This window comes from Caenorhabditis briggsae, assembly GCF_000004555.2.
Source record: "Caenorhabditis briggsae complete genome, chrIV, whole genome shotgun sequence".
Classification (NCBI taxonomy): domain Eukaryota; kingdom Metazoa; phylum Nematoda; class Chromadorea; order Rhabditida; family Rhabditidae; genus Caenorhabditis; species Caenorhabditis briggsae.
Window position 1 is genome coordinate 16,700,313 of NC_013487.2, and position 25,266 is coordinate 16,725,578.

A 25,266-nucleotide genomic window follows, 5' to 3' on the forward strand; every position below is an offset into this window, starting at 1 on the left:
TTCTGACATTTTCAAAACATCAGAATCTCAGAATATCATATTTCCAGAAAATCGATTTTTCAGATTTTTAGATTTCCAGAACTGAAATTTCAGTATCTCAGAATTACATGATCTTTTTTTCCAGAATTTATAAAATGGTCAAATTAGCCGCAGAGAAGCGAGAGCACTCTCGCTTCTCTGCGCCTCTTCCCCAATCTTTTAAAGGCGCATAACTCGCTTTAAAGGAAAGCTAGAGCTATGAAAATAGTACAAAATTATTGGAAATTTTGAGGGCTTTCAGGTAATATACAATTCACCGAAAAATACGTTTTTGTAACAGACGCCCCCCCCCCCCCCCACCAACTTATAACTTTGAGCTCAATTATCTCATTTTCTGTGAAAGATATCAAAAAGTGGTCAATTGATAAAATGTTATTCGAATTATGATAAACATTTTATCAGTTGACAAAATGTTGATATCGTTGATGGGAACCAAGATAAATGAGCTCTAACGTTACAGTGTGACGGGCCCCTTTTCTTCTCTAACTTTGTAGATCACATTGCCACGTCATCAATGCCATTTCTTCCTTTTCTGAAACCTACGACGTCTTCTTCTTCTTCTTCTTATTTTCTTAAGATTCCTGAATAAGTAATCCTTCTTCTTCTCCGACTAATTCCTCTTTATTCTCAAACTAATTAAAAACGGAGCCTCCTACTCTTCTTGGGTTTCCTTTTTCCGTTCTGAAAAGAAACCAATGAAAAACATGTACTTGATTTATTTTTATGGGGAAGAGAGGGGTCTTAACGTCTTCTGAAGATTCTGAAGACGTTGCGGGACTTTTCGATTAAAAAAATTTCAAAAAAATTCATTTTTTTATAAAACTTCTTTTAGAATTATCACCAATTTTGGGGAGGAGAGACGATTTGGTATTTGAGGGACCATTTTTTTCACGGACCGTATCTGCACTTTTAGATTGGCTCATGGTAGTTTTATAGTCGTTTGGAGTCACTGGGAGAGGATGCTGAAATTTTGAAAAAAATTTTGGAAAATTTGTTTTGAGCTCATTTATCTTCTTGTGACTTACGAATCCCAATTTTCCAACAACACTGCTAAACTAGGTTTGTCTAGAGCTTCAAAATGAGCCTAAACACGACTAGGCTCCGCCCACTTTGATTTTTTGGGCGCGTCGCGGTCGGTGCGCCGCGTGTCGATGGGAAATTTCAAAATGGGCGGAGCCAAGTCGTGTTTGGGTTCATTTTAAAGCTCATATTAAGCTGAATTCAATACTACTTGGCAAATCTGAATTCCTAAGAAAACTGAACGAGTAGAATGACTTTTTTTTTTTTAATTTTTGGAATTTTGAAAATCCGTTTTACTTGTGAATTTTTAACTGTTTTTATGAATTTCGCTTGTTATGAGCTTCAAAATGAGCCCAAACACAACTAGGCTGCGCGCACTTTCATTTTTTGGGCGCGTCGCGGTCGTTGCGTCGCGTGTCTCGGTGAAATTTCAAAATGGGCGGAGCCTAGTCGTGTTTGGGCTCATTTTAAAGCGTTTTTCAAACAAATTCAATGGAAACATCAAGAAATGTCAGAATTAGCTGAAAAGTAGATTTATTTAGATTTCAAAATGTTTTTAATTTTCGAAAAAAATGTTTTTTGATGTTTCAGAATTTGTTAAAAGTTAATCTAATCGTTTTTTTTGCTAAAAAATGACATAGTCTCTTTTGGTGAAAAAACCAGTTTTTTGTACCGAAAAAAATGAGATAATCTCACCTAGTTTAGCTAATCTCATGTTATATATTTTTAAATAAAAAATAATCCTTATTATTTTTTTGATCTACCACTCACCATCACTTTATGATCTCTCCCAAAACTTGTACCCATAACACGAAGATGTGGGAATTTATCTCTCCAGAGAGCAGCTTCACGGTCCAGTTCGGGATCTGGAAAATTGAAATTTTGTTTTGGATTTTTCAAAAGTTTCATCACTTTTCAGCTTTTCTTCTAATTTTAATCAAATTTGACATGAAAAATGCTTTAAAATGAGCTCAAACACGACTAGGCTCCGCCCATTTTGAAATTCCCCCATCGACACGCGACGCGCCGACCGCGACGCACCGGAATAGCTAAAGTGGGCGGAGCCTAGTCGTGTTTATGCTTGTTTTGAAGCTCACAACAAGCAAAATCTGATAAAATAATAGAAAATCCGAAAATATCGCAGGAATTTCGAAAAAAGCCAATTTTCGAAATTTCCAAAAAAGTGGAATTTTCGAGAATTCAAGAATTCCCACCACTCTTCAAATTTTTTTATGTTTCGGTGGGAAATATGTATTTCAAACATTGAGAGCTTCAAAATGAGCCCAAACATGACTTGGCTCCGCCCATTTTGAAATTTCCCATCGACATGCGGAGCACGGACCGCGACGCGCCCAAAAAATAAAAGTGAGCGGAACCTAGTCGTGTTTAGGCTCAGTTTGACGCTCACAACAAGCAAAATTCAATAAAATTGTTTAAAATTCAAAAGTATTGCAGGAATTTCAAAAAAAGACCGATTTTCAAAAATCTCAAAAATTTGAATTTTCGAGAATTCCCATCATTCTTCAAATTTTTCATGTTTTAGTGGAAAATACGTATTTTAAACATTGAGAGCTTCAAAATGAGCCCAAACACGACTTGGCTCCGCCCATTTTGAAATTTCCCATCGACACGCGGCGCACCGACCGCGACGCGCCCAAAAAATCAAAGTGAGCGCCGCGTGTCGATGGGAAATTACAAAATGGGCGGAACCTAGTCGTGTTTAGGCTCATTTTGAAGCACTGGACAAGCCTAGTTTAGTTTTATTGTCAAGAATATGTAATTCTAAAGTGTTTAAGTGATTCGAAGCGAACGAAATTTAGAAAAACCACAATTTTTAAAAGAAAAATGTGTTTTAGGTCGTTTTTTTTAGAATTTCGGTTTTTTTTTTGAATTACCTCCAGTCGCTTTTCCATCAAAAACAGCATCATCCCATTTTTTCAGAAATTGCTCTCCCAATTTGGATTCTTGTTTAATATTTTGACGGTTATTGGGATTTAAAGAAGTGGTTGAAGTGCTCCAGGTTAACATTTTAATATAAAAATAGGGAAAAAAAGTGAGTAACCTATAATTATAAAAGTGGCGGGAATTCAAAATTATGGGGTTCTCTGGGGGAGGAAAGCGAAGAAGACGAAAAAGGGGAAAAAGAGAGGAAAATCGATGAAAGTGGACGTCACCAGGGCAACTAGAAGACGTGAGAAAAAGGGGAAGCATTTAGAAGACGTTAGGCAATATTTTGTTTGAAAATTTTTCTGAATTTTTAAAATTGTCTTTTCCTTAGCCTCAAAAAATTTCCTACATTTTAATTTTGAATTTTTTAAATTTTCTCAAAAAAAAATTTTTTATTGCTAAGCCTCAGTGAAAAAAAGTAATTTTTTTTAATTTGAAAAAAATAAAAATAAATTTAAGGTGATAATTTTTATTCGAAAGTAAAAAAAATTCTTAAGCCTCATTAAAATTTCCTAAGCCTCAGTAAAAATCCTAAGCCTTAGTAAAAATTTCCTAAGCCTCAGTAAAAGTTCCTAAGCCTCAGTAAAAATCCTAAGCCTCGGTAAAAAACTCATAAGCCTCAGTAAAAATTTCTAAGCCTCAGTAAAAATTTCTAAGCCTCAGTAAAAATTTCTAAGCCTCAGTAAAAATTTCTAAGCCTCAGTAAAAATTCCTAAGCCTCAGTAAAACTAAAATCGCTATAACTTTCTTCAAAATTGGCCTAGAAAGTTTGTTTTTTTGCCAAAACGTCTGGAAAATTTTAACGATGCTTTCCAAATATTTCCAAATATCAAATATTCAAAATCAGCTTCTTGAGAGCTTCCAAATGAGTATAATAATGATATGATTCTCGAAAACGAGTTTTGGACTCCTCGTGGACAAGTTGTGGCGCGAGATTTGAAATTTTCGCAGAGTTGGGTCATGATTATCTTGAAATTTCTCTCTCTCAAACAAAAAATCAGTTTAATTTTTTTTTTGAAATTCCAAAAATTCAATAAACCCATATTGCACCACAAAAAAGATCGTTAAAAATTGGCAAAAAATATAATTATCTCCAATTAACTGCAAATTAATTAATTAATTAATTATCTCAAATAGCTCTTCAAATCAATTGGTGCTCCACTCATGGCCACGTAGTTCACTTTTCCAGCCTCCTCCATTCCAAAGACCACATTTCGAAGTTGGGAAAGTTCCGAAATTTTCAGTGGAGCTCCAGTGACTCTGGAAATTCAGATAATTAGTGTTAATTAGGGCAATTAAGACATAAAAATTAATTTTTTTCACTGAAAAATTCTTTGAAAAAAAAACTAGAAATCTTATTTTTGGTCATAAAATGGATTTTTAAAAATTCAATCTAAAATTTTTTTAATTTTTAATTTTTTTTCTAAAAATTGCTTACTGATAACAAATCAATGAAAATAAGGGTCTCGCAGGCAGTCGATGCGAAAACGAAGCCGGCGAAAAAACATGAAAATCCACATTCTCTACAGTAATCCTCTCCCGACGGATCTGGTCCTTCGGCGGTGGGCGGAGCCTAAAACATTGATTTTTTTTTTGAAAATTTAAATTTTTGAAAAATCGATATTTCACTCACTTTCGAAATCGTTTCAAAACCATCGCCTGTCTCGTTTTCTCTTCCTGAAACCGAAATTCGGTCCAATTTGCCACGTGGCGATTCGCCAGCGGCTGATACGATGGGCGGCACGGTTTCGGGCGGTGGGTGAGGGGCTGGAAAAGAGGCGGGAAATTTGAAATGTTTGTAAAATTTCAAAAAATAGAAACCTGAAGGTTTCTCAGCGATTTGTCCGTTGAAATACTTTCCAGAACGTCTGGTGGCAGGAAATTTACAAGCGATGGATTGGTGTGAAGGACTGAAATTTTCACTGAGGCTTAGGGAATTTTACTGAGGCTTAGGAACTTTACTGAGGCTTAGGAATTTTTACTGAGGCTTAGGAGTTTTTACTGAGGCTTAGACGTTTTTACTAAAGCTTAGGAGTTTTTACTGAGGCTTAGGTTTTTTACTGAGGCTTAGGTTTTTTACTGAGGCTTAGGAATTTTTACGGAGGCTTAGGATTTTTACTGAGGCTTAGGATTTTTACTGAGGCTTAGACGTTTTTACTAAAGCTTAGGAGTTTTTACTGAGGCTTAGGTTTTTTACTGAGGCTTAGGTTTTTTACTGAGGCTTATGGTTTTTTACTGAGGCTTAGGTTTTTTACTGAGGCTTAGGATTTTTACTGAGGCTTAGGATTTTATTACTGAGGCTTAGGATTTTTACTGAGGCTTAGGATTTCGTATAATCAGAAATCGCCATAACTTTCTTCAAAATTGACCTAGAAGATTGATTTTCGTAGCAAAATGACTGAGAAAATTTTGACAAATGTCGAAAAAAACCAATTATGAGATTTTTTGCAAAATGTTCTTTTGAAACTCTGAAAATCACTGAAAATGAATTTTCAGAAAAAGTGGAAATTTTAATTTTTTTAATTTTTGAATTTTCAAAGAATAATCCAAAAAAAAACTTCCTTCTCAAATTTTGCAGATTTAAGATGTCCGAGAATTTCCAAAAAACAAAATTTTTCAAAAAATTGGAATTTAAAAAAAAACTAAAAATCGCTATAACTTTCTTCAAAATTGGCCTAGAACATTGATTTTTGCACCAAAATGACTGGGAAATCCTAACAATGCTTTTCAAATATCAAATATTCAGAATAAACTTCTTGAGAGCTTCCAAATGAGTATAATAATGATATGATTTCTCGAAAAAACGTTTTGGACTCCTCGTGGACAAGTTGTGGCGCGAAACTTGAGATTTTCGCTGGAAATTTCTCCTAAAAACAAACCTCTCATTCTCATCGAAACATCCCCATTATTTTTTTTCACAAAACTCGGAAATGAGTTTGCATTCGGAATCCGGTCCTGGGGTACCGTATTCATATGGACCAGCAAATCGAACGTCTTCTCTGCGAATTTCTGTTTTATCTCCTGTTCCACGTGGCGAGCTTTTTCAAAATCGGTTGTTGATTTTCTGGATAATTAGGTTTTAATTGATAATTGGCCAATTAAAAAATTAAAAACCTCGGTCTCAAAACGACTAATCCTGTCAATTTGACTTGTTTATAAATCTCATATTTACTCATTGAGATGGAATTCGATTCCAGAATCGAATAGGACTCCAGAAGGCTCATCTCGGCGCCGGATGGTGTGAGAATCGTGCCGGAGCCTGTCTGAAAATCCAATTTTTCAGAAAATTGATTTTTTACTGGAATAAATACTTTGAAACTTTCAAATTTTGCCAATTTTCAGATGTTTAAAAAATTTCCAAAAAAAAATTTTTTTTCGAATTTTTTCAAAATTTTCAGATTTTCCAGAAACTGAAAATCGCCATAATTTTCTTCAAAATTGATCTAATAACATGATTTTTGTACCAAAATGACTGGAAAAATTTGGACATTAATTTCAGCAAATATTCCAAAAAAACGAAATTTTGGCATTTTTGAAAAATCCCCATTTTAACTCTGAACAATTCTGAAAATCATCATTTTTCAGAAAGTTGAAATTTGAAACTTTTTCTGATTTTTTCAAATAAATACTTTTTTGCTGATTTTGCCAATTTTCAGATGTTTAAAAAATTTCCAAAAAAAAATTTTTCAAAAAAAATGGACCCTGATTTTTATACCAAAAAGACTGAAAAATTCTGACAGGGCTAATATATTCAGAATAAGCTTTTCGAGGGCTTCAAAATGAGTATATTATTGGCATACTTTCTCGAAAACGAGTTTTGGACTGCTCGTGGACAAGTTGTGGCGCGAAATTTGAACTTTTTGGGATTTTTAAAGCTCAGCTCTTGTTTTCTCAGTATTTTCATAATTTCATAAATTACTGGATTTTAGAAATTTCCAAAAATTCAAAAAATTGAAAATTCAGAACACAAACCAAACTGTTTTGAGCTAAACTTTAGGCTCCGCCCCTTTCCAATCTAGTCTAAAAATTTGGAAAATATTTTAAGGCTCAATAGAAAACTAAACATCGGCTCCTAGAGAGCTTTGAATTGACCCAACTCCGCGAAAATTTCAAATTACGCGCCACAACTTGTCCACGAGGAGTCCAAAACTCGTTTTCGAGAAAGTATGCCAATATTATACTCATTTTGAAGCTCTCAAATCGCTTATTCTCAATATTTGATATTTGGAAAGAATAGTTATGATTTTGCAGTCATTTCGGTGCAAAAATCATATATCTAGGCTAATTTTGAAGGAAGTTATAGGCAATTTTAGTTTCACTGAGGCTTAGGAGATTTTCGCTATAACTTCATTCAAAATCCACCTAGAACCCTAATCTTTCTACCAAAATGACCAGAAAACTCTAGAGAATCCCACAGTACCTCAACTAAATAAACCGCTTCTTCCGGAAACAGCTCATAACCATTTTTCACCGGATTCCCCATTGATTCCAAGTGTTTTCCAGTCACTTTTGTCACTTTTAATGTCGAATTCCCGGGAGAATATTGGATTTCAATCGTTTTTCGTCTGGAAAATTTGTCTTAAAATAAAATTAACTAATTAATCAATTAAATGAATTCAATTAGAAAAAAAATAAAATTCTAACTTTCTCTTCGCTCGACTCCAATCTCCATTGCTATTGGACATCTGGAAAATTGGAAATCTGGAATTTTTAGTCAAAATTTTGAGTTTTTTTCCAAAAAAAAAAAAGGTTAAAGTATTCAAAAAATCTCAATTATTTTCATTTTAGACGACCAAAAAAGCCAAAAAAAAATAATATCAAAAAATCTATATTTTGGTCCATTAAAAAACGAAAAACATTATCATCAGAAGCTTCTAGAGGGAGAATCACAGTAATCATCATTAAACTAGATTTTTTGTTTTTTTAATAAAAAAATGGGCGGGGCTTGTGGTCACAACTAGAAAAAAGGGGGCGGGGCACTCGTATTAAAGAGAAAAAATTGGGGGAAAAAATTTTTGTGTTGATTAGAGACATAATTTCGCTAATAGTACAATTATACAGAAAGAAAACTTGGTATACAGTGAAAGAGATCTGGGACGTTTTTGGCAACCGAGACGTTTTGTAACTCTGAAGAATCCAATAAATTTGAAATTTTTGCAAAATTCAAAAATTCTGAAATTCAGATATTTTAAAATTCGGAAATACAAAAATTTAGAAATTTAGAAATTCAAAAATTCGGAAATTCGAAAAATTCGGAATCGAAAAATTTAAAAACTCAGAAATTCTGGAATTCTAAAATTTAGAAATTCTGAAATTCAAGAATTTAGAAATCCAGAAATTCCCAAATTCTAAAAATCCAAAATTTTAAAAATTCCGAAAATCTAGAAATTCGGAATATCAGATATTCTGTAATTCAAAAAATTCGAAATTCCCGAAATTCCTGAAATTCCAAATGCCAAAAAACCAAAAAATTGAAAAATTCTCAAATTCCGAAAATTCAAAAAATTCCGAAATTCCAAAGTTCTGAAATTCTGAGATTCTGAAATTCAAAAACTCGAAGAAGTCCGAAATTCGGAATCTTGAAAAATTAAAAATTCGGAAATCCAAAAAACGAAAATTCGGGAATTCAGATAATCTGAATTTTCAAAAAATCACAAATTCAAAAAGTCCCAAATTTGAATTTTTCCCAGATTATTGTAGCCTCAAAATGTCCCAAAAAATCCCAAAAAAATCATCATAAAAAGCAATTCAAAAAAGTGATTAAAATAGGTCTAGAGGCATGAAGACTTTTCGGCACGCCCGTGTGACATGGGACAACGGATGATCTTGTAGTGGCAGGATTTCTTTGATTTTCGGCGGCAATTTATTGGATTCCGAATCATATTGAGAGTCCAGAGCGTCACGAAGCAATGCTCTTCCAAAGAGGTCGATCGACGCGAATTGGATGTCTCTGAAAATCATTGAAATTAAAAAATTTTCCAGATTTTTCCTGTCATTATGGTACGAAAATCAATCGTCTAGGTCAATTTTGAAGAAAATTGTAGCAACTTTTAGTTTTACTGAGGCTTAGAACTCCTAAGCCTCTGTAAAAATTGCTAAGCCTCAGTAAAAACGCTTAAGCCTCAGTAAAAATTCCTAAGCCTCAGTAAGAAATCCTAAGCCTCAGTAGACATTCCTAAGCCTCAGTAAAAAATTCCAAAGCCTCAGTAAAAAATTCCTAAGCCTCAGTAAAAAATTCCTAAGCCTCAGTAAAAATCCAATGCCTCAGTAAAAAAATCCAAAGCCTCAGTAAAAAATTCCTAAGCCTCAGTAAAACTAAAATCGCCCATAACTTTCTCCAAAATTGACCTAGTATCCTGATTTTTGTACCAAAATGACTGGAAGTCATAACGATGCTTTCCAAATATCAAATATCCAGAATAAGCGATTTGAGAACTTCAAAATGAGTATAATATTAGCACACTTCCTCGAAAACGAGTTTTGGACTCCTCGTGGACAAGTTGTGGCGCGAAATTTGAAAATTTTTTAAAGTTTCGTGATTTTGAAGCTTTCGAAGAGTCAAAACCATCGAGAGAACGATTTCTAGTACTCTCAACAGACGTTCGGAGCAGGCCTGTGCGGCAACAAATTGCCGAAATTGCCGAATTTTTGTTGCCGAATTGCCGTTGCCGATTTCGGAAAAAAAAATTTCGGCAATTTCGGCAACTGAAATTTTTTTGAATGTGGAGATTTTCACAATTTTTTCAATCAAAAAAAAAATGATTTCGAGGTTAGGGTTTCCATTTGGGGGGCGATTCACCCGCCCGCACCTACCCGGGGGGCTCACCCCCCGCGGCCCCCCGTTGACCCCCCGCGAATATTTACGTGAGGAAAATATTATCTTTTTTGTAGTTTTTTGATTTGAGAAACTCAGTTTTTCTTGGAAAATACCGCTTCTTCACCCGCCCAAATGGAAACCCTATTCGAAGTTCGAAAAACCTAATTTTGAACACCATTTTCCCTCAAAGTGAATTGAAGAGGAAATGTGCCCCAATAATCATCAAAAATACTTGCATCGCTCCTCAAATGGGCTTCCAATTTGTGATCATAGGATAAAAGTAGATATCATGAGTCGCAACTCCTCTAAAAATTATCCAATCTGTCTAAAATCACTAGAGAACGTGTGTCGTGAGTTGCCTAACAAGTTGAGTACACTATTTTCAAAACTCACAATCAGAAAAAATATTTTCAACCATTGGAATACTATCTATTGTTCAAGATAAGTAGTTAGCATAAAAAATGTGATTTTGAGTTGCCAATTTTTGTAGTTGCTTTGTTAGGAAACTCATGACACACCTTTTCTGTAGTTTTGAGCCTGATCGGAGCATTTTCAGGTGATCGATATTACTAAAAAAAGACGCAAACTATTGTTGCCGAAATTTGCCGAAACTTGCCGAATTTGCCGAGTTGCCGAATTGCCGAAACATTTTTGTTGCCGCACAGGCCTGGTTCGGAGCTCCGCCTCTCACTATAGAATACATGAAAAAGGGGGCGGAGCCTAGGGGTGCCTGCTGGGCTCCGTTCCGTCGAATTCAGTTCAAACATCGCAAATTTTTCATCAAAAGGTGTTATTTATTTTGACTTTTTAATAAAAATCTTTTTTTTAAATCCCTACAAACCTAAAAATGGGAAAATGCGCTCCAACGTGCACACTTCCATTCTTGACGAGTCTCGACGAGTTGACCAACTCCTGAACCGCTTTGAATAGCATATTCTTATTCACCGAATCGGTCACCAGTTTCCACGACGCGTATCGTTTCGTCTCTTTTCCATCCTCGGTCTGTCTCAAAATCTTTCGATTGTAATTCCCAAAAATCGGATCTCCATCGTGATTCGGGTTGAAGAAGTAGAGGGGCATTCTGGCGTCGTCGTGTGCCGTCGGAATATCGAATACACATCTGATATGATGTCTTTCGGATATCCATGAGAATACATGAGATGGCAGGGAGAGACGTCGGAGGTAGTAGATGAGGTTCCAGAAGACAACTGGATGCGTCGTTCGGATTGATTCGTTCTTCATGGCGTCCTTGTCGGAGGTCAGGATGGTTTCCAGTTCGCGGCGGAGGACCAGAGGGCTCACGAAGGCTACTTCTAGACAGGTTTCAGATGGTGGAGGGGTTTTTTCGGGAGTCTGAAGGTTGGAAAATTTGAATTTTAGAGAGTTTAATTCAATACAAGGTCCATTCTACCCTTTTTGTATTATCGACTCCGAGGGAGTCTAAAGCAAAATAGGTCCCGGAATCCCAGGAACCATCTTTAATATTAACAATTACCAAATTCTGTGTGTGTGTGTGTGTGAGTGTGTGAGTGTGTTCGGTGTTCCCGGGTCGCCGACCCTAGCGCAGTCACCGCGAGATGATGCCCGACTTTATTGTTTTACGAAAGTTTGTTTCTGACGTCTTCTGAAGACGTTAATTTATTTCTACAGCGGAAGCCAAAAGGTTGAGCCCCGGGCAGGAGGCGTAAAACCGACTGGTTATAAAAATTGGAAAATTCGAATTTTAGGGAGTTTAAAGAATCCTAGAGTTTCAAGAACCTCTATTATAAAGGCTTTATACCATTGAGAATTTGAAAAATTTAGAATTCGAGATCTAATAGCAATTGTATAAACTAAATTTTCAAAAATTGAATTCTAGGGAGTTTGGAGCGGGAGAACTCTTTTTTATTGTGGTCCAAAATACCTATATTTAATGCAAACGCGCCCCACTGAACACCACACCAGCTGGGGTAGTAACATCTGCGAAGTTAATGCGGGGTTTCGAGGCGAAGCAGCTGTGGTGGTTTCTATTTTTACCTAAATTTCCATTTTTATAGAAAATTCCGAGAATTATGGATTTCTCAAAATTTCAGCAGATTATTAATTTAAGATTTGGCTGACAATTTTGAACAATTCAAATTTAAGAATTTCGGAAAAACTCAGTTTCAATTTTGGCACTTTTTTAACCCTTTCAATATGGTTTTCATCATTAGAGCGGGTTCAAAGGCTAATTCTGTCGACAGTACCCCCGAATTTGCTATAGAGCGCGTTTACATGAAGAATTCTAAGGTTTTTCCAGAAAATGGTCCATTTTGAGCAAATTCGGTATCTGCGTATGTATATCGCGCGCTCTTAGACCTATTCAAAGTTAACCGATTGAGCTGAAACCTAGACAGATAGGTCAGAAGTGTGTCTTAGTTGATGCCCAAACTCTTCTTTATTCGAAATTTTGATTTTAAAGTCTTCTGGAGACGTTCTTTGTAGGCCAGGTGGTTAAGCCCCCCCCCCCCCCCCAAATGCGCCCTTGGCCCACCCTTAACCCTTCCTTACCGTATTCCTACTTTCCTGCAGCCCTCCCGGTTGATACCAACTATTCCTCATCTCCTCAATCCAACGCATTCTGACTTTCAATCTCGGCGCGAAGACGCTCTCCAGATTCTCAGGGCTCGCCACCGCATCCGTTGCTCCTTGGACGTTGCCTGAGCAATGTGGACAAATCGTGTTCAAGTTCTGATCATCCACTTTCCATCCAGCCATTATTTCCTCATCATAGACCATAGTTTGACACGATGGACAGTGTGTGGCAGTGCAAAGAATCACTTCTAGCTTCCCAGGGGATTTGGAGGAGAATGGGAGGGATTCAGAAGTCGTGACGTCTTCTGAATCTGTCTTTTGTCCTTTCTCCATTCTCTCTCGACTCCGTTTCAGCTGTAAATACACCTCTCTCATCCAGTACTCCTCTCTTAGAAGACAACACGGACTTCCAGAATCCAGGATGTATGCTGGATCCTTGTTATTCACAAAGAATGGATTCTCCAGTGACGCTCCCTTATCATCTGAATAGATCATTCCACTGCCCATTGCGCCGACGGATTTGTTCAAAAGTGTGGAGACGCCTAGGCGGAATCTGGAAGGCATCACGTCGTCGTATCCCTTCTTGAAGTGATTGACAACTGAATGGAATGATGGAGACGCGCCGCTGGTGATGGAGCCAGCATCACTGCTATCAGTCGAGGTGGGTTTTGGTGAGGAATCTGAAAATTTAGTTTTTGATTGTTTACTGAGACTTAGGAATTTTTACTGAGACTTAAAAGATTTTTACTGAGGCTTAGGAATTTTCACTGAGGCTTAGGCGTTTTTAATGAGGCTTAGGAATGTCTACTGAGGCTTAGGATTTCTTACTGAGGCTTAGCAATTTTTACAGAGGCTTAGGCATTTTTACTGAGGCTTAGGAATGTTTTACTGAGGCTTAGGAATTTTTACTGAGGCTTAGAAGATTTTTACTGAGGCTTAGGAATTTTACTGAGACTTAGAAACATTTTACTGAGGCGTAGGCATTTTTTACTGAGGTTTGGGATTTTTTACTGAGGCTTAGACATTTTTACTAAGGCTTAGGAATTTTACTGAGACTTAGAAACATTTTACTGAGGCGTAGGCATTTTTTACTGAGGTTTGGGATTTTTTACTGAGGCTTAGACATTTTTACTAAGGCTTAGGAATTTTACTGAGACTTAGGAACTTTTTTACTGAGGCTTAGGAAATTTTTCGCCGTAACTTTCCTCAAAATCGACCTAGAGCATTGATTTTTGTATCAGAATGACTGGAAAATAATGGGGAATATATTTTCAATCCCAAAAATCTTAATTTCTTACCAAAAGTGGTGCTCTTAATCATCTTAAACATCGGACTATTCGCGATTCCTTTAAACCATCCACTTTTCTCCGCTTTTTTATCCGATTTAGGTGTATTTTCATTGGAAAACGGTAGAGTTGCATGGTCAGCAAAGAATTTCGCTCGCGATGGGGACATTCCGATTTTTCCAAGCGATTTTGACCGCTGATCTCTCGTCTTGTCTCTTTCCAGCGCTTCTAGGCCGCCCATGGCTCCTAGAGGGTCCATAATTTCACTAGAAATGGAGCTCTTCTTTTGTTCATTTCGCTCCTTTTGCTGCTCCTCAGTATCTTCCAATGGATACGACGTGATTTGATAGTCTACAGTAATCTCAGTGACCACGCCTTCTTCAGAAGGCGTTTTCGGCCGCTCTTCTGACAGGGGCCTTCTTTCCACATTCGCCCATTTCCTCATTGCCTCTGCTCCCGTCACCACGATCTTCAGAATCGTCCACATTTTGATAGCGCGGGTTCTCGCTGGCGTCGGCCACGTGGCATCCATCACAGCACGATGATAGATTCCATAGGTGACGGCGTTCTGTTCCAGCCCCGCCCTCTGCATGGCTCTCATCACTTTAACAGCCATTTCCGGTTGATTATATTTGCCGCAGAGCTCGATGAGGATACGGTAGCACACTTGATCCAGGGGGAAGATTTCGGTCTTTTCCATTCGATCCAGAACGTTGAACGCGAGACGGAGGATCTTCTTCTTGTTCGGAGCGGCGGTTAGGAGACTGTCCAGCTGCATGAACCAAAGGGTGTACGAGTAGAAGAGAAGCGTTTTGGACCACTGCAAAAAAATTTGAAATTTATAAAATTTTCTGGGCAAAATTGACTTTTTTGACTGTCACATGCTTCAGAGCGATCCAATTGACCCAAAAACTTAATTTCTAGACTTTTGAAGTGTTTAGCTTCGAAATGAACCCAAACACGACCAAATTCCTTCGATTTTTATTTTTGGCTAAAACACGCGACGCACGACCGCGACGCACCCGAAATTTTCCTAGATCATAACATACTTTTTTCTAGGTCATTACCTAATTTTTCATGACCTAAATATTTCCTAGGTCACGACCAAATTTTATCCAGGTCATGACCTAATTTTTCCTAGGTCATGACCAAATTTTTTCTAGGTCACGACCTAATTTTTCATGACCTAACTTTTTCATGACCTTATTTTTCACGACCTAATTTCTTCACGACCTAATTTTTCGTGACCTACTTTTTCATAACGGGGTTTTTAAAAATTTTTTAGGATTTTTTTTTCGAATTTCCCGATTCTTACATGTAGCGGATTCGTCTTGACGGCGTTCGTCGCCGCCAGCAACGATGATCTCGTTTCGGGTTTCGTTCGAACTGCCGAGCATCGGGAGGCTTCTGAAAAATCGCATTTTTCCGAGTTTTTTGAATTTTTCAAAAATTCAAATTTCCCGCCAGATCGCTAAAATTTAAAATTTCCCTACCAAAATGCATGGGAACCTTCTCCCCATCCTTCCCACTCTTCTCCAATCGATCCAATTGGAAATACCCACTGTTCATTTTTGTGGGGAATTCCTTAATTGAAAAAATATTAATTGGTCAATTAAAAAATTAATTACCCCATAGACAAATTGCATTTCCTCTCCGGTTTCTTGGTTCACAAATGGTTCCGGTGCAGGAATGAAAACCTGAAATTTTTGGAATAAAAAAAAATTCAAAAAGCTTTTGGTGTCAGAATAGTTAATTAATTGGCCAATTAACTAGCCAATTAGTGTGTGTCCTGGTGATGGTGACGTGGCGAGGTTACTGTAGAAGTTAGAAGCGATTAAATGGGTAAAATGAGGTCATGCAACATATATAATTAGGGAAAAGCAGGAAAAAAGGCAAAAAATTAAAGCTTAGCAATCCAAAAAATCTAAAAATCTAACAATAAAAATTAGAACCAACCATCGCTGTCCTCGTATCTGTCAACGCGTTTATCGACGGCTAAAATGGGTATTATCTCACAAAAGCTACACAACATCAAAAAATTCAAATTTTTAAGGATATTTTGCATTCTAAGAAAATTTTTTCATGCTAAAAAAATCTGAAAATTCTAGAAATATCCGATTTTCCTTACCGTAGTATGGCTGTGCGATGTGTCCGGCTCCAGAAGTTGAATCTCATTGATGTCTCGGCCGTCTGAAAGAGATTATCTTATGTGGCTCAGTGAGAGCTTCAATGAGCCCAAAGAAGACTAGGCTCCGCCCACTCTAGTTTTTCAGGCGCGTCGCGGTCATGCGCCGCGTGTCTCGGTGAAATTTTAAAATGGGCGGAGCCTAGCAGTGTTTGGGCTCGTTTTAAAGAATTTTTGAATTTCAATTCCAATTAAATATTCAAAATTTCCCAATTCCCAAATAAATCAAGAAATTCTGAAAAAAATTTTGGCTGAAAGTTTTTTTTTCGATTTTCAGCTTTTTTGGCTGAAAATCAAAGAGTTCTCATTTCTAATCAAGTTACTCTTATTTGGGTGGCTGAGAGCTTCAAAATGAGCCCCAACACGACTAGGCTCCGCCCACTTTAGTTTTTCAGGCGCGTCGCGGTCGTGCGTCGCGTGTCTTGGTGAAATTTCAAAATGGGCGGAGCCTAACTGTTACATTCTACGCCTATTCTTATAAGTTGGATGTATTATTATTATTTGGTGACGTGAACTACCCTGGTTCACTAACCCTTTCTATTTCCTCCACATATTACACGTGGATTTCTTGTCTCTTGAGAACTCCTAAGTTCTCAAGATCAGTTTCTGTATTGTCCCTGAATAAAGACTTTCATTATAACCACTCTCTACCCTTCCTGTGTCTCCTATCATGTCTGGACCACGGGACACAACACTAGCAGTGTTTGGGCTCATATTGAAGCTCGTGACCTCATAAAGCGTTTGAAATAGATTTCGAGGCAAAATAATCAATATTCAAGGTTCTTGAAGCCAAAAAGGAACTTGGAAAAAATTTCTAGCCAAAAATTTTTTTGGCTGAAAATCCCAGATTTTTACCTTCTACAGCACTCGTCAATTTGATGATGCAATCATCAAAAAACGCATTATACGTATTTTTATCCGATACAAAACTTCGTTCCTCTATAAATCGCATAAACGATTGGGTTTCCGAGAATCGCTTGTAGAAATCCGCTGACGACCGATCGCGGGATCTGAAAATTCATTAAAAATTTGAAATTGACGATAATGCAGGTGTGCTCCATTGTAAATCAGCGTAAAAGATCGCATTTTGATAGCCAGAAAGCTCAGAAAACGATAATTCTCAATGGAGCGTACTTTCAAATCAAGCATTTCGGGGGCAAATTTGGTGAACATATAAGGTAAGACTGCAAAAATATCGATTTTTTCAGAAATCTTTTTTTGTCTCACCGTTCACCAGCTAACGTGTGCATCGATATCCGTCCAACGTTCGGTATCTTCACACTTCTAGACTGTTTTTCTAGATGTTTGTATCTAAAACATTTAAAGGATCTACAGTACCCCACTCGAGCAGGAATACTGTATTTCTTTCATGAGAACTAGTTGAAATCGAAGAACCTACAGTATCCCATGTTAACTTTAAGCTCAATTATCTCAATTTCTGTAAGTGATATCATAAATCTGTCCGCTGATAGGAACTACTGATATGATAATAAACATTTTATCAGTTGACCCATTTTTATATCTCTCACAGGAGCCGAGATAATTGAGCTCGAAGAACAAAGGTCAAGTTTTGGAATTTTTACTGAGGCTTAGGAATTTTTACTGAGGCTTAGGATGTTTACTGAGGCTTAGGAATTTTTTACTGAGGCTTAGGATTTTTACTCAGGCTCAGCCATATTTACTGAGGCTTAGGATTTTCTCTGATACTTAGGAGTTTTTCCTGAGGCTTAGGAATTTTTACTGATGCTTAGGAATGTTTACTGAGGCTTAGGAATGTTTACTGAGGCTTAGGAAATTTTTACTGAGGCTTAGGAATTTTTACTGATGCTTAGGAATGTTTACTGAGGCTTAGGAATGTTTACTGAGAGGCTTAGGAAATTTTTACTGAGGCTTAGGAATTTTTACTGAGGCTCAGGAATTTTTACTGAGGCTTAGGAATTTTTACTGAGGCTTAGTAATTTTTACTGAGGCTTAGGAATTTTTTACTGAGGCTTAGGAATTTTTACTGAGGCTTAGAAATTTTTACTGAGGCTTAGGAATGTTTACTGAGGCTTAGGAATGTTTGCTGAGGCTTAGCATTTTTACTGAGGCTTAGGATTCATTTACTGAGGCTTAGCAATTTTTACTGAGGCTAAGAAATTTTACTGAGGCTTATGACTTTTCACTAAGGCTTAGAAGTATTTATAATTAGAAATCGCCATAACTCTCTTCAAAATTGACCTAGAAAGTTGATTTTTGTACCAAAATGACTGGAAAATTCTGCTGGAAAATATTTTACCTCAAAAATCCATCCAAATCAAAAAGATTCCCAGTATCCGTGGCGTGTGCACTGGCTGGAGCACTCTTTATAGGTCTCAAGAATGCCTGATATCCCTTCATAATCGAAGCGATGAACTTCAAAAATGCGTCGTGTATCGCATTTTCGTATTCCCTCCGTTTTTGTTGCTTTTTCAAGTCTTGATCAACCGGAATAAATCCTCCTTCTGTCTTTCCTTCATTCGATGAGTAATCCAGCTGTTGGAGCTTCGCAAACACATCCTCCAGCGTTGTTTTTAGCTGTTTAGCTGGCTTTTTCGGGAGCATAGAGATCTTAAAATTGGCTCGAACCGATGAGAAGCTAATGGTGGAGGTGTCCAAATCGAAGCATGTCACGTCATCTGGCGGGTCTTCATAGAGCTCAAAGTAGCGGGAATCGACGCCAGCGATGAATGGTAGTGGGGCGTGAAGGACGCCGGCGAGGCCTAGAGGGCACTGGGGGATGTAGGGACATTGCCAATGGAATGGGAACATTAGAGCGCACACTGATTCGGCGACAGCGGCTAACATCCAGGGTCTGGAAGATTTTTAAGGTGTCCAATTTGGTCAAAAACCTTATTTAATACACCAAAATGTGTAGAAAAATATGTGGATTCGTATAGCAACTATGGAAAAATCTCTTAACTTCAAAAATCGCTGAAAAAAGCGAAAATTCGAATTTTGTCGTAAAATCTAATACATCGCTTCGGTGTTTGCACAGAATTCCATCTACAGTAATCGAGGAGCCTAGAAAACGATTTTAGAGTCATTTTTCGTCAGTTTTCCCCCGAATTTTTGTTGTTTTTAGCTGGAAATCGTGTTTAAGCGCGAAAAATGAATGACCATAGGATTACTGTTACAACTTGAATTTTTGACACCGAATGAATGCGTTTATTGGTGAAAAATGCGAAAAAAAAACATTTTTCTACCGAAAATTCAAATTTTGGCGTCAAATCTTTTTTAGACTTTTTTAGGGTTTTCAGCTATTTTCGAGCATTCTTTTTCGATTTTTCCGAATTTTTTTGTCTGGAATTCGATGGTTGCCTTGAAGATTACTGTAGATTACTGTAGAAAACTTTGTAGTTTGTAGTTTTTTCCAACACGTCAAAATGCATATATTTTTTTTTTGCAAAAAAGAAACTACAAACTACAAGATTTACTACAGTAATCTACAGTAATCTTCGCGAACACCATGAATTTCATACAAAAAATTCGGAAAAATTGAAAAAGAATTTTCAAAAATAGCTGAAAAACATAAAAAGATCTAAAAATTCAGCAAAAAAATCGATGAGAAAACTTTTTAGCGTTCAAAAGCTCATTTTTAATGAATTTTTCCGGTTTTTTACCCCAATTTTCGAAATTTTCCGTGTTTTTAACTCGAAAAGCGCCTAAAATCAAATTTCCAAGCCGCTGGATTACGGTAGTTACCATTCTGTGCAAACACCGAGTCGATGTGTTAGATTTGACGACAAAATTTGAATTTTCAGTGTAAAAAAAAGGTTTTTCGCATTTCTCACCAAAAAACGCATTGGCTCGGTGTTTTTTTTACAAAAATTGAAGTTACAGTAATCCTAGGTTCATTTTTCGCGCCAAAACTCGATTTCCAGCTGAAAATATCAGAAATTCGGGTAAAAAACGAGAAATCAACCCAAAAATCGAATTTCAAGCTCCTGGATCACTGTAGTTTGAATTCTGTGCAAACACCGAGGCGATGTATGAGATTTTACGACAAAATTTGAATTTTCGCTTAAAAATGCGGAAAGCGTAGTTTTTTTCGCTTTTTAAAGCGGGTTTTCGAAGTTTTTTGGAAATTTTCGGAATTTTTTCTTGTTTCTAGGTAAATCTACATATTTTTTCTACACATTTCGAGCTCTAAAAACCCTTTACAATCGGTTTTTCAGAGCAAAATCCCACCTCAAACTGTGTATCAATATTTTCTGTTCCAACAGTGCCAACAGCATTAAATACATCAAATTATCACTTCCCAAGTATTTAAGTGTGTCTAGTAGCTGAGCACCGTTTAGGGGTAGCTGACTATCATCATGCGAGTCGAAACTGATATTTTCAGCTCCCAACTGCATGAAGACACGTGGACGGCGAGGTGTGGGGAACGACACTTCGTACATCTGCAAATTCAGAATTTTCTGGAATTTTTAAATCTCAAAAAACTTACCAAATGCGAAATATATCGTTCTATGGGTACTGGATGCGTGCAATCCGGGGTGTAGGACATTCGATGGAGAAAATAGAGAAATCGTTTGAAGGAGTTGAAAAATGGGAAACGAGAGATCAAACATATTGAGATGTTTTTGTAGAAGAGGACCTGGAAATAGGGGAAATTAAAGAGAAAAATTGAAATTTCTATCCTTTTTTACCCGTATTTTGACCTAGATTTGGTTTTAAATATTCAAAAAATATGATGGTCGAGAAATCCAACTTTCTAAACCACTGGCTCAAAATCCCAAAAATCTGAAAACGCCATTGAATTCCCCATCCTTTGTTACCCCTAGATTCCAATTTTTAGATTTCTAGCTCAAAGTGTCGTAAGATGTGATGTTACTGTAGCTTGGTGTTTGCGTACTGTGCCTCACATATTACGACACATTGAGCTAGAGGGCTCAAATTTGCAGGGTAGGGGTAATGAACCATGAGGAATCCAGTGGTGTATTTAGGTTTTTGAAATTTTGAGCCAGTGGCCTTATATGGTTAAAATCGATATTTTTAGCTTTTTTAGAGCGATTTCCCCCAAATTTCCACTATCTTACATCTCAGCGGGGTCATTATTACTGTTCGAGTCGCCAACTGTGCCTCCCTCGTGCTCCAACTCTCCACCACATCTCAAATCCAAATTCTCCAGCTGATCTTCGGTTAGCTCTTTGGTGTACTTCTCGTAGAACGTCACTGCCGATCCGTAGAATTTGGTGCCGTTCTGAAAAACGAAAAAATTTTTTGAAAAAATCTCTAAGCCTCAGTAAAAAATCCTAAACCTCAGTAAAAAACTCATAAGCCTCAGTAAAAATTCCTAAGCCTCAGCAAAAATTAATAAGCCTCAGTAAAAATTCTAAGCCTCAGTAAAAATTCCTAAGCCTCAGTAAAAATCCTAAACCTCAGTAAAAAATTCCTAAGCCTCAGTAAAAATCCTAAACCTCAGTAAAAAATTCCTAAACCTCAGTAAAAATTCCTAAGCGTCAGTAAAAATTCCTAAGCCTCAGCAAAAATTCCTAAGCCTCAGTAAGAATCCTAAGCCTCAGTAAAAATTCCTAAGCCTCAGTAAAAAAATTTAGAGCTCCAAAAAAGCGGGTTACAGTAGACCGATTTTTCTGGAATTTTCAGAAAACATGGAACAAAGCTCGGGCTTCATTTTTGAAACATTTTTTTCTTGAAAATTTGGGTCCCTAAGCCGGAAAATGACATTTTAAAGTCACTCTCCTGTTAGGCAGCCTATCTCTTCAAGGACAATTTTTTCCAAAAAGTTGTCAATTACAAAAATGAAGCTCAATTTTTGTTTTATATTTCCAGAAGTTTCCGGAACAATAGGATTACTGTAACCAACTTTTTTGGACCTTTAAAATCTGCAATTTCCCACTGAACGGGTTTTTTACTGAGGCTTAGGAAATCTTGAATACATTTTCTGAAATTTTCAGAACAATCGGACTACTGTAAGAGCCCTAAACTTGCAAATTACCACTGGAAAATGCTGAAACAAACCTCATCAGTAAGCACAAAAGTGGAAAAACTCCTGTCCGGTGGAGCGCACTTCGTCGGCCAACACTCTATGAGTGCACCCATCGGAAGACAGAACATAGCTACATTCTGAGCCAATTTGAAGTCCTCCATCTCCTCCGAATAGTCCGAACGAGGGAAATAATCCAGAACCGCCGGCTTATAAGCCAACCTCTTCGCAGTTCCCTGTGATTTTTTATAACAAATGAAGACGTCCGAGCCGACGAGTCCTTTATTCAGATTTTTGGTTATTTTGTAGTATGTATGGGGTGGAATCTCTCCTTTGTTCGCCAGAATCACTTTTATGTCTGTTACCACGAATTGGGATTGGGAGGAGTTGGGTGGAGCACGACGGTAGGTTAGGAAGATTCCCTGGAAAACGAAAATTGAATGGTTTTTAGTAGAAAAATCAGTTTTCTAGCTAGATTTTGATTTCCAAAAGTTTTAAAAAGGGGCGGAGCCTATTTAGTAATGCCTTTTAGGAACTAGGGATTCCCTATAGAAATAGCAGTGCTCTCATTGGTTTGAGCTTTTTGAGAGCTTCAGAATGACTAAATTGCGAGAAAATTTTCAAATTTCCCGCTACAACTTGTCCATGAGTAGTCCAAAACTTGATTTGTAACTGGATGGCATAGTCAGGGGGTTTTCATTCATTTTGGTACAAAAATCAGTTTTCTAGGTCAATTTTGGAGAAAGTTATGGCAATTTTGGCGTTTTTATGCTGAAAATTTTAAATTTCGCGGCACAACTTGTCCACGAGGAGTCCAAAATTCGTTTTAGAGAAAGTAGGTCATGATTATACTCATTTTGAAGCTCTCGAAAAGCTGATTCTGAATATTTAAGCATGTGAAAGAATTGGCAGCATTTTTCAGTCAAATTGGTACAAAAATACGATATCTAAGCCAATTTTTAAGAGAAGTTATAGCGAATTCAATGCGTTGAATGTTGAAAATTTCAAATTTCCCGCCGCAACTTGTCCACGAGGAGTCCAAAACTCGTTATCGAGAAAGTCTCTTGAAAAGCTGATTCTGAATATTCGAGCCTAAAACAAAATTCAGGTTGCTAGGTCAATTTTAAGGGAAAATATGATTTAATTTCAAATTTTATGACTTCAGCGATAATTGGGCTCAATGTTTTGGGGTTTTTTATGGGAAACCCTACGATCTAGCTTTTTGAGAGCTTCTAGAAGCCCCAACTTCAAAATAATTTCAAATTTCGCGCCACAACTTGTCCACGAGGAGTCCAAACCCCTTTGTTGAGTAATAAGGTCGTTATTATACTCATTTTGAAGTTCTCGAAAAGCTTATTCCGAATATTTGGATCTGGAGAGCATTGCCAGGATTCTCTAGTAATTTTGGTACAAAAAATCAGATTCCTAGGTCGATTTTGATGAGAAATATGGTGATTTTAAAGATTTCTCTCTAATTTTGACATTTTTTGAAGCTCAAATTGCTGCAAAATGCAAATTTTAAACTTGTTTGAATTCTACAAACCTGTGACGCATTATTAACATTTGCAGACCTTCCAAACGGTGTTGTCTGCACTACATTCGAATCAACCATTGGCTTATCCCCTCGTCCCTCGTCCAATATTCCAATATCCACTAGTGGAGCCTTATGGTAGCCACGTCGGAAGCATAGAAAACACGATTTTTGAGCCATAATTGAGCCATGGTTCAGGTCAGCCGGGTAGCCCAAAGTAGTTGTTTCGATGACTTCGAAGCCATCGGGAGGCTGGAATTTTTGGAAAATTTTGGACAAAAAATTTTTTTTTTGGGAAATTTCCGCTTTATAATCGACATTTTTGTAAATTTTGAAGAATTTTGCTCATTTTTAAGCTAATTTTCAGCTTTTAAACCTAGTAAAAAGGCTTAAAATTGAAATTTCAGATATTTTTTTCAAAATTCAACAAAATTTCGTACTTTCTCTCCAAGACTCGGAAAAATTACAGCAATATCTGTAATTGGAGCCAGAGGTTGTGTATTTCGAAGGCCGCATTCTTCAGAAGACGGTGTTAGACGTTCCAGTGGTTTATTGTCGGCCAATCCTGCAAATTTTGTTAATTTTCCAGCTTCCTAAGTGAAAAATAACACAAAAATTCGAATTCCACGGTCAAAACTATTCTAGAAACGACTTAAATGTCTTTTCTAGCTCATTTAAATATATTAATATTCCAAATTTTTAAAACATTTCAATTTAATACTTTTAAAAAATTTTTTTTCGTAATTTTCCAGTTTTCTAGGCTGAAAATAACCTAGAAATTCGAACTTTCCGGTCAAAATTATGTTCGTAACTCTTTTAATGTGTTTTCTAGATCATTTTATTATTAAAATTCCAAAAATTTCAAATTTTCATTTTGATACATTTCTCAAGCATTTTTTCTTGATTTTCCACTTTTCTAGGTGAAAAATAATCTAAAAATTCAAATTTCCCGGTCAAAAATATACTAGAAACACTCCAAAGGCCTTTTCTAGTTCATTTTAATATTAAAATTCCAAAAATCGATAATTCACCAGCAATGACGAAATGTTCGAAGAGCCGTCGTTCATCGTGTGCACCCGGCAGGCCGGCAGCACTGCTCATCGATTATTCTGGAACAATTTTTGTCGTTAATTGGCTCAAATTTGTCTGATAATTGGCTGAAAATCGGCGAAAATTTTGCGAGTTCTCAATGGAGCGCGTTTGCATACTCATCACGAGTGGGGGGCTCGAGTGGTGGGGAACAAATAAATATATTTTTAGCCTGTTTTCTGCGAATTTTTGAGAAAAACGACCACAAATTCATTTTTATGTCAGTATTCAATTTATTTTGGCTGTAAAATTTCAAAAATATATATAAATTCGGCGAAAAAAAAGTGAAAAAAGTAAAAAATTGAACAAAAGAAGAAAGTGAAAATATATGATTCATGATGCCTAAATAAAAGACAGCAATAATAAAAGAAAAAAATGTGTCAAGAGAGAAAGTAAACATAGCAAAAAATTGAAAAAAGAAGAGGAAATTTTTATTTTCCGTGCAAAAAAATAATAAATTTTTCTCATGGGAATATGTAAATAAATAGGCTGCGACATAATTTTTTTCACAGTTTTGGAGAATTTTTTTGAAAAAAAACCGGCAGAAATTGAAGAAAAATTCAAAAGTTTCAGAAAACATTTTTTCAAAAAAAAATATGTTTTTCAATTTTTTTTTCAATTTTAGGTTAATTTTTTTTTTCAAATCAGAGGCTTTAAAATGTGAATACTGAAAATCAGAAGGTTCTAGAATACAGATTTGTCCTAGGTAAAATATTTAATCCTCTTCCTCCTCCTTTGGGTTTCCAAGGAGATGTATCTCTTCAGGACTGGTACCACCACCAACACGCACGTCTTCTTCTTCATCTGAATAGAAAAGCGAAATAGTACAGG

The 25,266-nt window shown here is 36.6% G+C and overlaps 3 protein-coding genes across 3 annotated transcripts; all 3 read right to left on the bottom strand.

Moving 5' to 3' along the window:
• Positions 1 to 760: 760 nt before the first annotated feature.
• On the bottom strand, positions 761 to 3,087 carry Cbr-xbx-4 (the record flags this gene model as incomplete). Its single annotated transcript, XM_002634835.2, has 4 exons — positions 761 to 799; positions 936 to 1,001; positions 1,831 to 1,925; positions 2,955 to 3,087. The coding sequence occupies 4 exons, from the start codon at positions 3,085 to 3,087 to the stop codon at positions 761 to 763; spliced, it is 333 nt and encodes a 110-aa protein (XP_002634881.2).
• A 1,065-nt stretch (positions 3,088 to 4,152) lies between these two features.
• On the bottom strand, positions 4,153 to 7,691 carry CBG10548 (the record flags this gene model as incomplete). Its single annotated transcript, XM_045236350.1, has 7 exons — positions 4,153 to 4,266; positions 4,445 to 4,579; positions 4,640 to 4,827; positions 5,886 to 6,070; positions 6,121 to 6,269; positions 7,427 to 7,571; positions 7,651 to 7,691. The coding sequence occupies 7 exons, from the start codon at positions 7,689 to 7,691 to the stop codon at positions 4,153 to 4,155; spliced, it is 957 nt and encodes a 318-aa protein (XP_045094311.1).
• Positions 7,692 to 8,766: 1,075 nt separating this feature from the next.
• CBG10547 lies at positions 8,767 to 24,447 on the bottom strand (the record flags this gene model as incomplete). The annotated part of the gene is made up of 17 exons (XM_045236351.1): positions 8,767 to 8,956; positions 10,665 to 11,176; positions 12,353 to 13,056; positions 13,675 to 14,482; positions 14,978 to 15,133; positions 15,172 to 15,246; positions 15,291 to 15,431; positions 15,791 to 15,852; positions 16,703 to 16,857; positions 18,126 to 18,680; positions 20,057 to 20,268; positions 20,316 to 20,508; positions 20,908 to 21,101; positions 21,851 to 22,237; positions 23,359 to 23,598; positions 23,787 to 23,911; positions 24,378 to 24,447. 17 exons carry the CDS (start codon positions 24,445 to 24,447, stop codon positions 8,767 to 8,769), a joined length of 4,779 nt encoding a protein of 1,592 aa, XP_045094312.1.
• Positions 24,448 to 25,266: the final 819 nt, after the last annotated feature.